The following is a 14665-nucleotide window of genomic DNA, read 5'->3' as shown; positions in this document are numbered from 1 at the left end:
AATGCATTTCAATCTATTTTAGTTATTATTCTTATTGAAGTACCTATCTTTGGCCAGAAGGAGCCTCTTGAAGTGATTTTGAAGCCTTTTGACACTACTCCAGTAATCTTTAATAGTGAAACTGAAACTGCAGTAAAATAAAATTTGATTTCTGATAAGATAACCAGTCTTATTTTGTATAGTTCCTGCCCTAGTCATTCCTCAAGAGAGCCCTGTTTCCTTTTAGTGGAGAATGCTATTTAGAGACAACAATCTGGAAATTACAAGTGCTCATTGCTGCTGCATTGGTCTTTGTTTCTAGGCCTTTTTACTAGACAGAGCTATGAAATGTATATGTTTTTGAAAGAGAAAACATATAATGAGTAAATAGTGATTAAAAAAAGTTTAATTTTTAAAAAGATTTTAAAAATGTATTTATTCATGAGAGACACACAGAGAGAGAGAGAGAGAGACAGACAGACAGACAGCAAGAGAGAGAAGCAGGCTCCATGCAGGGACCCCGACGTGGGACTCTATCCTGGGTCTCCAGGATCATGCCCTGGGCTGAAGGTGGCGCTAAACCGCTGAGCCATCTGGCTGCCCTATAATAATAAAATCTTGATTTGTCAGTTTTATATGTGATCTATTTTTTTCTGCTATGACAGATGAAGATTTATCTTCTTATTATCTCTTACGTCCCTCTATTCCCCCTTTCAGTTTTTGTTAATTATATACTATTTTTAATTTATCTGATGGCAGCCTTTTTAAACTTTTTTTTTTTTACTTTTTTACTTTTTTTTTTCTTTTTAAATTTTAAATGTAGTATATTGAAAATTTTTCTTGCTCCACCAATTTTGGAGAGTATATTTTTACTTTCTACCCTATGAGGATATCTGTACCTTTACATTCTCTCAGCCTTTCCCTTAACCTTTAACCTGTTAACTTCTAGTATTTGCATTTTTGGCTTTGTTGATTTCAAAGATAGAAAATTAAAAGTATTTTACTGTGACTACTCTATGATTCTGTGGGTAATGCTATTTCTCTTTGTTTCCATCTGTTCTCTTAATTTTATTTCCTTAAATATTCTGTTTGTTGAGTGTGATGTCTTTTCATGGTGTTGTTTTTCCTCAATTGTTTGGTGATTTTTGCTCACATTTGAGTTGAGATTCCTTGATAGTCTTTGAATACCGTATCACACTATTTACTCTAACCCGAATTCAGTGACTGGATGTTTTGCATTGGCCTGTGTTGTCAGCCACCTGGAACTCTATTTTTCTCCAGCCTAAGTGATTATACTCTGTTCCTTCCTGGGGAGGAGGGAAGATACCTCTTGGTGGGGAAGCCAGTTGCCTGATATTACTCCTATTCACATCCAGGAAGGTTCTATATTTTGCATTCTTGTGCATTTTGATATGTGCATTTTTGTTTCATCCCACTTGCTGTCTATTTTTAAGAGGTTCTTCATAATTTCAGGTCAACTGAAAATGCTCCTCATTTTCCAGGACTCTTATTGAATAAGAAAAATATGTGTATATCTTCTCTTATTTCTAAGGAATATATATATATATATGTGTGTGTGTGTGTATATATATATGTCCTTAAAGATTACTTGTATCGGGATCCCTGGGTGGCGCAGCGGTTTGGCGCCTGCCTTTGGCCCAGGGCGCGATCCTGGAGACCCGGGATCGAATCCCACATCGGGCTCCCGGTGCATGGAGCCTGCTTCTCCCTCTGCCTGTGTCTCTGCCTCTCTCTCTCTCTCTGTGACTATCATAAATAAAAAAAAAAAAGATTACTTGTATTATTATATATATTACATAATATATATAATTTCTAGGGATTTATAGTGCATCAAATTTATACTCAAAAATTTATATAAAAGTTTGTAGTATACATATATCCTACATGTTTATTTATAGTAAAATGTACAGTATATTATATATATTTTATACATGCACATATACACACACACATACACATCATTTCTGGGGATTTGTAGTAGAACAGAGTAGAGCTGTATAGTGTGTGCTCAATCCTCCATCTTGATTCAGTTCTTGTTTGCTTCCATAGCATTTGTGCATATAATATATCAACTATTTATTTAGATGTCTGTCAGTTGTAATATTGTGAACTTCTTTAGTGTGTCTGGCTTGTAAAGTATACTTAACAAACATTTGTTGGATTAATTAACAAAAACTTTTTAAAAATTTTGTTAGAGATGTGTTTTTTTTTTTAAAGATTTTACTCATTTATTCACAAGAGCCACACAGAAGGAGAGAGAGGCAGAGACACAGGCAGAGGGAGAAGCAGGCCCCCTGCAAGGAGCCCAATGTGGGACTTGATCCCAGATCCTGGGATCATGCTCTGAGCCAAAGGCAGACGATCAACAGCTGAGCCACCCAGGTGTCCTGAGATGTATTTTTAAAAAATATTTTATTTATTTATTTGAGAGACCGCATGAGAGAGAAAGAGCATGCATAAGCAGGGGGGAGGGGCAGAGGGAGAGGGAAAAGAAGGCCCCCACACTGAGCAGGGAGCCAGATGCAAGGTTCAATCCCAGGACCCTGGGATCATGACCCAAGCCAAAGTTAGACACTTAACTAACTGAGCCACATAGGCACCTCTAGAGATGTAATTAAAAACTAGAACCAAAGTGTGTTGAGTTATAATAATGCTTATTGTAAAACTTGCTTCAAGTGTATGAAGGATTAATTTTTCAGAACTTTCTGTTCCTATCTAAATTATCTCAATATTTTATTTTAATAATTCTTAGAAGATGTGTTTTTGAGTCTATTAAGTTTTTGTTATTGCTTTTCTTGAGACCATTTCTTTTAAATTATATAGTTCAAAGCAAAACATAGAATTAATTAATAATTACTGTTATTTTTTTCTGGGTATTACACTACTGAATATCAACAGAGGATTAAATATTTTATCTAATACCCTTTTCAGCCAGTTTGGAGGAGTTGTGAATTGTTAAAAATTATTTTCTAACTTCTCTCTTCCAGATGAATATGAAAACAGGAAAAGGGTGGGTGGATGTTGGAAATGCTGTGATTGCTGATGAATTTTTTCAAGCTGCCATGGCTGTAAGTTACCATTGGTTTTTAGCTGCGGCAATTATTAGTAACAATTGTGGTTATTTTCATCATGACATTGTATTACGGTTTTATTTTTCAGGGCCTGGAGCAGTTACATGTCAAATTAATGCAGAGAAGCTCCACTGAGATACACATGGCTTTGCAAAAGATTGCCATGGAGAGGGACCTTTTCAAAGTGCTTTCTTACCAAGCAGAAGCAGTAGGTATCATAGTCACCATAGCCTTATAGTGGGGCATTTTGTATATGTAAATATAAAGTGATGATATAGAACTTATTAGAAGAAGGTCAAGTGTCATTGGCCTTTTATATAGGATATTATATTTGACCTTTTGTCTCCATTTTATATCTGAAAGTAACATTATTAATGGTGATTGGTATCTGTGTGGGGGTGGATGAACTCAGAAAGGCTAATATATAACTAAACATCATTTTCAATCACTGCATGTAATGTTTATCATTTATTTACAGCAGTAGCCTCGACTTGAAACACCTATCTGTGACTCTCTTACGTTAACAGTCTGTCTGAAATAGTAGCCTAAAATAGTAATCTTCTCATTGTTCCAGGTTGTTTACTGATATTTTCTAAAAGTCTGCTACTATCAGTGTTTAAAGTTGTACTTTACCCCTTTTTGGCTTGTGGGTTTCCTCCTTTGTCACCGTGCAGTTAGGTATTCATTTTTAGTTGACAAAATGTAGCCATGACAAGTTTGCTCTCTGTAATTATGTAACTCTAGAAATGAAAGAAACTATAAAAATCATATAGTATAATCCTCTTTATTTTTTCCTCTTTATTTTTTAACATTAACATTTTTATTGAGATATAATTCATTTACTATAAAATTCACACATTTTAAATGTACAATTCAGTGATTTAGTATATACACAGAATTGTGCAACATTCATATTAGTCAAGTGAGCAGGAGGAAGGAAATAATAAAGATTAGGGCAAAAATAAATAATATAGAAACTAAAAACATAGTAGTGTTGTGCCCAAGATTGCGAATCCGAGAAACCACCAAGGAGCTGACACCGATGCAAACACATGAGGGTTTATTTACAAGCTCAGGCTTGGGTCCAAGTACACCCAACACAGCGGAGCAGGAACTTGGACCCCGAGGCTAAAAGGCGTAGCAGCTTTATAGGGGCCAGTGGCCAATGGGATTGTAACATACGCAGAAAGTTGCAGTCATGGCGGTCCACACGCAGGTGGCCAATTGAATTACGATTCACCTTATAGTGACCATTTGAACTGGCCTATCACTCTGGTCAGAATTGACACGCAGTTTTGGAGGGCACAAGGCGGGGTTACATTTTTATGAGCCGATTTCCGATAAGGGTGTGCCCAGCGGCTTGACTAGGGTGGGGCAGCGCCTTAAGCAATAAGCAGGTCATGTGGGGGTCATACAGGAGGTGGCAGGTGCAGCACAAGATGGAGTTAGTCCTGCTCTGCTTGTCCAGGGGTAGGGGATTTTTGCTACATTTCCTGGGTCCCACAGTAGAACCGATAGTGAAGCCAGGAGCTGGTTCTTTGAAAAGATTAATAATATTGATAAACTTCTAACCAGACTTATCAAAAAGGAAAGAGAAGAGCACCTGGGTGGCTTAGTGGTTGAGTGTCTGCCTTTGGCTCAAGTTGTGATCCCAGGGTCCTGGGATCGAGTTCCGCATCAGGCTCCATTGCAGGGAGCCTGCTTTTCCCTCTGCCTATGTCTCTGTCTCTCTGTATCTCTCATGAATAAATAAATAAAATCTTTAAAAAAAAGAAAAAAGACCCAAATAAATAAAATCATAAACGAGAGGAAAATAATAACCAATACCACAAAAGTACAATTATAGGAGAATATTATGAAAAACTATATGCCAACAAATTGGACAACCTAGAAGAAATGTTTAAATGCCTAGAAACCTACAAACTACCAAAATTGAAACAAGAAGAAAGAAAAATTCAACAGACTGATAACCAGTGAGGAAATTGAGTCAGTAATCGAAAAACTTCCGACAAATAAAAGTCCAGGCCCAGATAGATGCCTTCATAGGTGAATTCTACCAAACATCTAGAGAAATGTTAATCAGGGCACCTGGATGACTCAGTGAGTGGAACATGCAACTTTTAATCTCAGGGTTCTAAAGTTGAGCCTCACGTTAGGTGCAGAGATTACTACAAAATAAAATCTTTTTAAAAAAGGGAAGAGTCAATACCTATTCTTCTCAAACTATTCCAAAAAAACAGAAAAAGAAGGAAAACTTCCAAATTCATTCTCTGAGGCCCTGATACCAAAACCAGATAAAGACCACTAAAAAAGAGAACTACAGGCCAATATCCCTGATGAACATGGTTGCAAAAATTCTCAACAGAATATAAGCAAACCAAATCCAACAATACATTAAAAAAATCATTCACCACAATCAAGTGGGATTTATTCCTGTGTTTCAATGCTGGTCAATATTTGCAAATCAATCAACATGATATACCACATTAAGGGTAAAAGAAAGGATAAGAACTATATGATTTAAAAAAAAGAACTATATGATCATTTCAGTCGATGCAGAAAAAGCATTTGACAAGTACAACATCTATTCATGATAAAAACCCTCAACAAAGTAGGTTTAGAGGGAACATACCTCAACATAATAAAGGCCATATATGAAAATCACACAGTTATTATCATCCTCAATGAGGAAAAATTGAGGGCTTTTCCTCTATGGTCAGGAACAAGACAGGGATGTCCAAGTCTCACCACTGCTATTTAACATAGTCCTGGAAGTCCTAGCCTCAGCAATCAGACAACAAAAAGAAAGAAAAGGCATCCACATTGGTAAATAAGATGTCAGATTTTCACTATTTGCAGATGATATGATATTGTATATAGAAAACCCAAAAGACTCCTCCAAAAAACTGCTAGAACTGATACATAAATTTGGTAAAGTCACAGGATACAAAATTAACATACAGAATCTGTTGCTTTTCTATATACCAATAATGAAGCAGCAGAAAGAGAAATAAAGGAATCAATCCCATTTAGAATTACAAAAAACTATACCTGGGAAACAACCTAACCAAAGAGGTGAAAGACCCGTACTCTGAAAACTATAAAACACTGATGAAAGAAATTGAAGATGACACAAAGAAATGGAAAGACATTCCATGCTCACAGATTGGAAGAACAAATATTGTTAAAATGTCTATACCACCGGAAGCAATTTACACATTTAATGCATTCCCTATCAAAATACCATGACCATTTTTCCCAGAGTTAGAACAAACAATCCTAAAATTTGTATAGAGCCTCAAATAGCTAAAGCAATCCTGAATAATAAATGCAAAGCTGGAGGCATCAAAATTCTGGACTTTATTATTTATTTTTTAAAATGTTTATCTATTGCTGCCCTGCAGGTGCTGGACCTACTAGCACCACAGATACAGCTGCTTTGCTGCACCTGGGATGTCAGGGCAAAGAGGAAGTGGCTATTTCTACGCTCAGTGCTCAGAACAGTGGGCACTAAGAATGGTTTGTAGCTGAACATGCCTCAGCTGCCGTGGTCGCGGTTGCTTCTACGTGCGCTAGGCAGGCACACCTACCCTGGGCTTCTGCCTGGGAATGTGGAGCCTGGCACCAAACGCTTTTTCTGATTTGTCTGTAAAGAGACCTTTTATGGGAATTGAGTGCACCATGCATGTATATGAGCTTTTGGCACAATGGGATTGACCGGGAGGAGGTCTCTTTCCTGAAAACAGTCCCTCTGTAGGTCTGTCTGCAGAGGGCTTTCTGGAAGTCCTTGGGCAAGTGTGTTGTGCATCCCTGGCTGAGAGCTGCTATGAGTGGCCTGTTGTCCCTCCCTGTGCCTCCAGACCCCTGCTTTAAGGACCCTTTGAGAGGAGAGGATGTCTCGTCAGGCTGTGGATGGGAGGGAGGCCAGAGGGCTGCACCTGGCTTTGTAAAGGTCAGGCCTGTGTGGAGCCCAGTAAGCCATGGTCCAAACCAGGACACTGGTGAGTGGAGGGATGTGACAGGGGCTGTCCTGCCTCCTTGCAGAGAAAAAAATAAATAAATAAATAAAATGTTTATCTATTTATTCATGAGAGATACAGAGAGAAGCAGAGACATAGGCAGAGGGAGAAGTAGGCTCCCTGCAGGGAGCCCAATGTGGGACTCTGGGACCACACCCTGAGCAAAAGGCAAACGCGCAACTGCTCAGCCACCCAGGTGTGCCAACTAATTTGATTAAAAAAAAAAAGGTAGAGTGCGTGGGAGCATGTGAGGTGGAGGTGTAGAGGGAGAGGTAGAGAAAATCTTAAGCAGACTCCACACTGAGTGCAGAGCCCCACATGGGTTTCAATCCCAGGACCCTGAGATCATGACCTGAGCCAACACCTAGTGGAATATGTAACTGACCCTGCCACCCTGGCACCCCTTAACTAATGTGATTTTTTTAAAAATATTCCATTTATTCATTTGAGAGAACGAGAGAGAGCATGAGTGGTGTGTGTGTGGAGGGGAGCATTAGGAGAGGGAGAAGCAGACTGACATGGGGCTCAATCCCAGGACCCCAAGATTATGACCTGAGCTGAAGACAGATGCTTCACTGACTGAGCCATCTGGGGCCCCAACTAATGTGATTTTTAAAACCTTTTTATTTTGAAATAATTATAGATTAATAGAAAGTTGCACAAATATTATGAGAGTTCTGGAGTACCTTTCACCCAGTTTTCTTCAGTGGTGACATCTTGTGTTAATATAGTGCAGTGTAAAACCAGGAGATAGACATTATTACAATCCATAGGCCTTATTCATATTTCACCAGTTTTATTTGATAAACTACATGTGTGTCTGTAGTTATTTTTTTATTAATAGATTTTTAAAATTTAAATTCAATTACTTAACATATAATGTATTATTAGTTTCAGTGGTAGAGGTCAGTGTTTCATTAGTCTTATGTAATACTCGGTGCTCATTCCATCACGTGCCCTCCTTAATGTCCATCATCCAGTTACCCTGTCCTCCTGCCCCCCAGCAACTCTCAGTTTGTTTCCTATGATTAAGAGTCTCTCATGGCTTGTCTCCTGATCTTATTTTGTCTTGTTTTATTTTTTCCTCTCTTCCCCTATGATCCTCTCTTTTGTTTCTTAAATGTGTCTGTACTTTTATATAGTTTTATCACATGGGTAGATTCATGTAACTACCACTACCACAATCAAGATATAGAGCAATTCCATCACCACAAAGATCCCTTGTACTTCCTCTTTGTAGTTATACCATGGCCAATTCCCCCCATTCCCTATTCCAGGTAACTAACATTCTCCACCTCCATAATTTTGTCATTTGGGGATATTATATAAATAGAATCATAGTGTGTAACCTTTTGATAGTGCCTTTTTGAACTTAGCATGATTCCTTTGACTTCCATCCAAGTTTTGTGTTTTAGTAGTTTGTTCTTTATTTGTAAGTTGTATTCTATGGTATGGATGTACCACAGTTTATTTAGCCATTCACTATGGCAGGAATTTGGGTTGTTTCCACGCTTTTGGCTATTGCAAACAAAGTTGGCATGAACATTTTTTTTTAAAGATTTTATGTATCTATTCAGAGAGAGAGAGAGAGAGAGAGAGAGAGAGAGAGGCAGGGACACAGGCAGAGGGAGAAGCAGGCTCATGCAGGGAGCCCGACGTGGGACTCGATTCCGGGTCTCCATGATCACACCCTGGGCTGAAGGTGGTACTAAACCGCTGAGCCACCGGGGCTGCCCTGCATGAACATTTGTGTAGTTTTTGTGTGGACATAAATTTTCATTTCTGTGGAATAAATGCCCAGGAGTGCAATCCCTGGGTAATCATTAGTGTATGTTTAGTAGTTTGTTTCTTTTTTTTAAAGATTTTGTTTATTCATGAGAGACACACAGAGAGAGGCTGAGACATAGGCAGAGGGAGAAGCAGGCTCCACGCAAGGAGCCCCATGCGGGACTCGATCCAGGCATCCCGGGATCACCGCCCCCAGCCGAAGGCAGATGCCTAACCGCTGAGTCACTGAGGAGTCTCAGTAGTTTGTTTTTTAAGAAACAACCAAACTGTTTCTAGAGTAGCTGCGCCATTTTAATTCCCACAAGCAATGTATGGGAGATCCCATTTTCTGCATCCTTGCCAGCGTTTTGTATTGTGACTAATTTACTTTAGTTATTCTATTAGATGTCTAGTGATATTTCACCATGGTTTCAATTTGTACTTCCCTAATGGCTAATGATGTTGAACATTTTTTCATGTACTTATTTGCCATCTGTGTATTCTCTTAAGGGAAATGTTAGTTTGTGCTTCTTAGCTATTTTTTATTTGGTTGTTTGATTTTTTTTTACTGTTGATTTTTGAGAATTATGTATTCTAGATTTGAGTGCCTTGTCAAATATGTATTTGTCTTTTCTTTTAATGGGTTGCAGAGCAAAAGTATTTAATTTTGATGAAGTTTAATCAATTATTTTTAATGGATTGTGCTACTAGTGTCATGTCTCAAAACTCTTCACCGAACTCTAGATCTGAAAGACTTTCTCCTGTAAGTTCTATAGCTTTACCTTTTATGTTTATTTATTTTTATTTTTTTAAAAGATTTTTATTTATTTATTCATGAGAGACATACAGAGATAGAGATAGAGAGAGAGGCAGAGACACAGGCAGAGGGAGGAGCAGGCTCCATGCAGGAAGCCTGACGTGGGACTCGATCCGGGGTCTCCAGGATCATGCCCTGGGCTGAATGCGCCGCTAACCCGCTGAGCCACCAGGGCTGCCCCTACCTTTTATGTTTAAGTCTATGATTGATTTTGAGTTAATTTTCTTTTTTAAATAGGCTCCACACCCAGAACAGAGCCGGATCTCACAACCCTGAGATCATGACCTTAGCTGAAATCAAGAGTCAGATGCTTAACCAGTGGTGGAGCCACCCAGGTGCCCTAGCATCATTTAAAAAAAAAAAAAAGACTATTCTTTCCTCATGGAATTGTCTTTGCACTACTATAAAAAAACAATTTGACTCTAAATGTAACGATTTATTTCTGGACTCTGTTTTATTCCCTTGATTTTTATGTCCTATGTCACTGCCAGTCTCGATTACTATAGCTTTGTGTTAAATTTTGAAATGGGGAAGTGTGAGCCTTGAACTTTGCTCTAATTTTTATAAATGTTTTTGTCTATTCTGGGTCCCTTACATTTCCATATAATTTAAAATGAGCATGTCAGTTTTTGCAAAGCCTGGTAAAATTTTGATAGGAAATGCATTTGAATCGGTAGTTCAATTTAAAGGGTATTGACATCTTAAGAATATTAAGTCTTCTGATCTGTGAACATGGGATGTCTTTCCATTTTATTTAGGTCATTAATTTCTTTCAACAATGTTTTATAGATTTTAGTGTACAACTATTGCAGTTCTTTTGTTGAACTTATTCCTAATTATTTTGTATATTATTTAATTGGAGTTCCATTTGCCAAACATATAATAACACCCAGTTCTCATCCCATCAAGTGCCCCCCTCAGTGCCTTTCACCCAGTCACCCCATCCCCCTGCCCACCTCCCCTTCCACTACCCCTTGTTTGTTTCCCAGAGTTAGGAGTCCTAATTATTTTTTTGATGTTAATTTAAATGGAAGTAATTTTTTAAAAGACTTATTTGAGAGAAAGAAAGAGCCTGTGTGTGCATGAGTGGGTGGAGGGGCAGAGGGAAAGAATCTTCAAGCAGAGTCCCCCTTGAGCACAGAGCCTGATGTGGGGCTGTATCTTATGACTCTGAGATCATGACTTGAGCTGAAACTGAGTCAGATGTTCAGTCGACTGAGAGACCCAGGTACTCCTTAAATGGAATTTCTTTCTTCTTTTTTTAATTTTAATTTTTATTTATTTATTCATGAGATACACAGAGAGACAGAGAGAGAGGCAGAAACATAGGCAGAGGGAGAAGCAGGCTTCCTGCAGGGAGCCCGACTGAGACTCCATCCCAGGACCCCGGGATCACGCCCTGAGCCAAAGGCAGACACTCAACCATTGAGCCACCCAGGCATCCTAGAATTAATATCTTAATTTCAGTTTTGGTTTACTCATGACTAGTGGATAGAAATACAATAGATTTTTGTATTTCGTACTCTGTAAGCTGGCTAAACTTGTTTATTCGTTTTAATAGGTTTTTTTTTGTGTATGTGTGTGTGGATTTCTGAGGACATTCTTTCTATACACAAGATCATATCATTTGAGAATAGGGATAATTTTATTTAGGAATTATATTTAGGAATAAATTTAACTAAAGTGTAAGACTGTACACTGAAAAATATAAAATATTGTTGAAAGAAATTAAGAAGGTCAAAATAAATGGAAAGTTAGCTTATATTCATGTAATGGAAGACTTAATATTGTTAAGATGACAGTATTCCCCAAAACTGATCTACAAACTTAATTCCATCCCTATCAAAATTCTTTTGCCTTGTCTTTTGTAGAAATTGATAAATTGATCCTAAAATTTATATGTTCATGATACCTGAAATAACTTGAAAAAGAACAAAAAGATTTTATAAAATAATAAAGTTAGGGGACTCACACTTATTAATTTCAAAACTTAACTGAGGTATCAAGACAGTGTGATTCTGGCATAAGGACAGACATACAGAAAAGTGAGTTGAGAGTCCAGAAATAAACCCCTGCATTTATGGTCAAATACCCAAAAGAGATGAAAGCATAGAGCTCTTTAGAAGAAAAAAATAGGTATAAATCTTTGTGCTGATTAGGCAATCATTTCTCTTTTAAAGCACATGCAAAGAAAAAAATTGCTAAATTGAACTTCATCAAAATTTAAAACTTTTGTTCATCAGAAGATACTATGAATAAAGTAAAAAAACAGAAAATATTTTTATGTAATATATCTGAGAATTGTCTAGCATCTAGAATATATAATGAGCTCTTAGAATTTAACAATGAAAAGACAACCTAAATTTAAAATTGGTAGAAAACTTGAATATATATTTCTCCATTGAAGATAAACACATGGCCAATAAGCACATGAAAAGATGCTCAACATTATTAGTCATTAGGGAAATGGAAATCAAAACCATAATGAGATGCTACTTCACACCCACTAAGGTATGTGAAATAATGAAAATGGAAAATAAGAACTTTGTAAGTAATTAATTGGAGAAGTTGGAACTCTCCTAACTGCTGATGGGAATGTAAAATGATATAACTGTTGTGGAGAGTAGTCTAAAAGTTCTTCAAAAAATTAAACATAAATCCTACTTGATTGTGGTGACTAATCCTTTTATTTATTTTTTAAGATTTTATTTATTTGAGAGAGCCCGTGGGCACATGCACATGGTGGGGAGGGGCAGCAGGAGAGGGAGAAGCAGGTTCCCCACTAAGCAGGGAACCAGATGTGGGGCTTGATTCCAGGATCCCGAGATCATGACCTGAGTTGAAGGCAGGTGTCTTAGCCAACAGCCACCCAGGCACCCCATGAATAATCCTTTTAATGTATTGTTGGATCCTATTGGTTAGTATCTTGGTGAGAATTTTTGCATCCATGTTCTTTTTTTTTAGAGGTTTTATTTATTTATTCATGAGACACACAGAGAGAGGCAGAGACACAAGCAGAGGGAGAAGCAGGCTCCATGCAGGGAGCCCGATATGGGACTCAGTCCTGGGACTCCTGGATCATGCCTTGGGCCGAAGGCAGGTGCTAAACTGCTGAGCCACCCAGGTGTCCCTGCATCTATGTTCATCGGGGATATTGGTCTATAGTTCTCCTTTTTGGTGGGGTATTTGTCTGGTTTTGAGATCAAGGTAATGCTGGCCTCATAGAAAGAATTTGGAAGTTTTCCTTCCATTTCTGTTTTTTTGAAACAGCTTCAGAAGAATAGGTATTAATTCTTCTTTAAATGTTTGGTAGAACTCCCCTGGGAAGCCATTTGGTCCTGGACTCTTGTTTATTGGGAGATTTCTGATTACTACTTCAATGTCCCCGGTGGTTATGGGTTTCTTCAAGTTTTCTATTTCTTCCTGTTTCAGTTTTGGTAGTTTATACATCTCTAGGAATGCATCCATTTCTTCCATTTTGCCTAATTTGTTGGCATGTAGTTGCTCGTAATATGTTCTTACAATTTTTTGTATTTCTTTGGTGTTGGTTGTGATCTCTCTTCTTTCATTCATGAGTTTATTTATTTGGGTCCTTTCTCTTTTCTTTTTGATAAGTGTGGCCAGGGGTTTATTGATCTCGTTAATTCTTTAAAGAAATAGTTCCTAGTTTCATTGATCTGTTCTACTGTTCTTTTGGTTTGTATTTTATTGATTTCTACTCTAATCTTTATTAATTCTCTTCTCCTGCTGGGCTTAGGCTTTATTTGCTGCTGTTCTTTCTCCAGCTCCTTTAGGTGTAAGGTTAGGTTTGTATTTAAGATAGTTCTTGTTTTTTGAGAAGGACTTGTACTGCTATATACTTCCCTTGTAGGACACCTTTGCTGCAAACCAAAGGTTTTGAACAGTTGTGTTTTCATTTTCATTTGTTTCCATGAATTTTTATAATTTTTCTTTAATTTCCTGGTTGACCCAGCATTCTTTAGTAGAATGCTCTTTAACCTCTATGTATTTGAGTTCTTTCCAAATTTCCTCTTATGGAGTTCAAGTTTGAAGGCATTGTAGTCTGAAAATATGCAGAGAATGATCCCAGTATTTTGGTACTGGTTGAGACCTGATTTGTGACCTAATAGGTGATGTATTTTGGAGAATGTTCCATGTGCCCTCGAGAAGAATGTGTATTGTGTTGCTTTCGGATGGAATGCTCTGAATATGTCTATGAAGTCCCATTTGGTCTGGTCCAGTGTGTCATTCAAAGCCCTTGTTTCCTTGTTGGTCTGCTTAGATAATCTGTCCATTGCAGTGAGTGTGGTGTTAAAGTCCCCTTTCATTATTATATTGTTAACATTGTGTTTCTTGGTTAATTTATTGGTTTATATAATTGGACACTCCCATGTTAGGGGCATAAATATTTACAATTATTAGATCTTCTTGTTGGATAGACCCTCTAATTATGATGTAGTGTCCTTCCTTATCTCTTATTATAGTATTTGGTTTAAAATCTAATTTGTCTGATTTTGGGCAGCCCTGGTGGCCCAGTGGTTTGGTGCTGCCTTTGGCCTGGGGTGTGATCCTGGAGACCCGGGATTGAGTCCCATGTCAGGCTCCTTGCATAGAGCCTGCTTTTCTCCCTCTCCCTCTCCCTCTGCCTGTGTCTCTGCCTTTCTCTCTCTCTCTCTCTCTCTCTGTCATGAATAAATAATGCAATCTTTAAAAAAAATCTAACTTGTCTGATATAAGGATCGCCACTCCAGCCTTCTTTTGCTGTCCATTAGCATGATAAATTGTTTTCTACCCCCTCACTTTCAATCTGGAGGTGTCTTTGATTCTAAAATGAGTCTCTTGCAGACAGCATATCAATAGGTCTTGCTGTTTATCCAATCTGATACCCTGTGTCATTTGATCAGGGCATTTAGCCCATTTACAATTATAGTAACTATTGAAAGATAGGAATTTAGTGTCATTGTATCACCTGTAAAGTCACTATTTCTGTA

The 14665-nt window shown here is 37.8% G+C and overlaps 1 protein-coding gene and 1 non-coding gene across 2 annotated transcripts in view; both read left to right on the top strand.

Moving 5' to 3' along the window:
* Positions 1-14665, top strand: part of TEX11 (testis expressed 11) — a 319132-nt gene that overhangs the window by 22279 nt on the left and 282188 nt on the right. Inside the window, exons 6-7 of the mRNA XM_072744060.1 lie at positions 2988-3068; positions 3160-3279. Of these exons, the coding sequence (XP_072600161.1) occupies positions 2988-3068; positions 3160-3279 (201 nt within the window). The remainder of the gene's footprint in view (positions 1-2987; positions 3069-3159; positions 3280-14665) is intronic.
* LOC112907649 (small nucleolar RNA SNORA43) lies at positions 6473-6608 on the top strand. Its single transcript, XR_003232802.2, has one exon. It is a non-coding gene; the product is annotated as a small nucleolar RNA SNORA43 (small nucleolar RNA).

This window comes from Vulpes vulpes, chromosome X (assembly GCF_048418805.1).
Source record: "Vulpes vulpes isolate BD-2025 chromosome X, VulVul3, whole genome shotgun sequence".
In the NCBI taxonomy this organism is placed as follows: Eukaryota; Metazoa; Chordata; class Mammalia; order Carnivora; family Canidae; genus Vulpes; species Vulpes vulpes.
The sequence above is the reverse complement of the archived record's forward strand: the minus strand, read 5'-3'. Positions and strand labels throughout refer to the sequence as shown.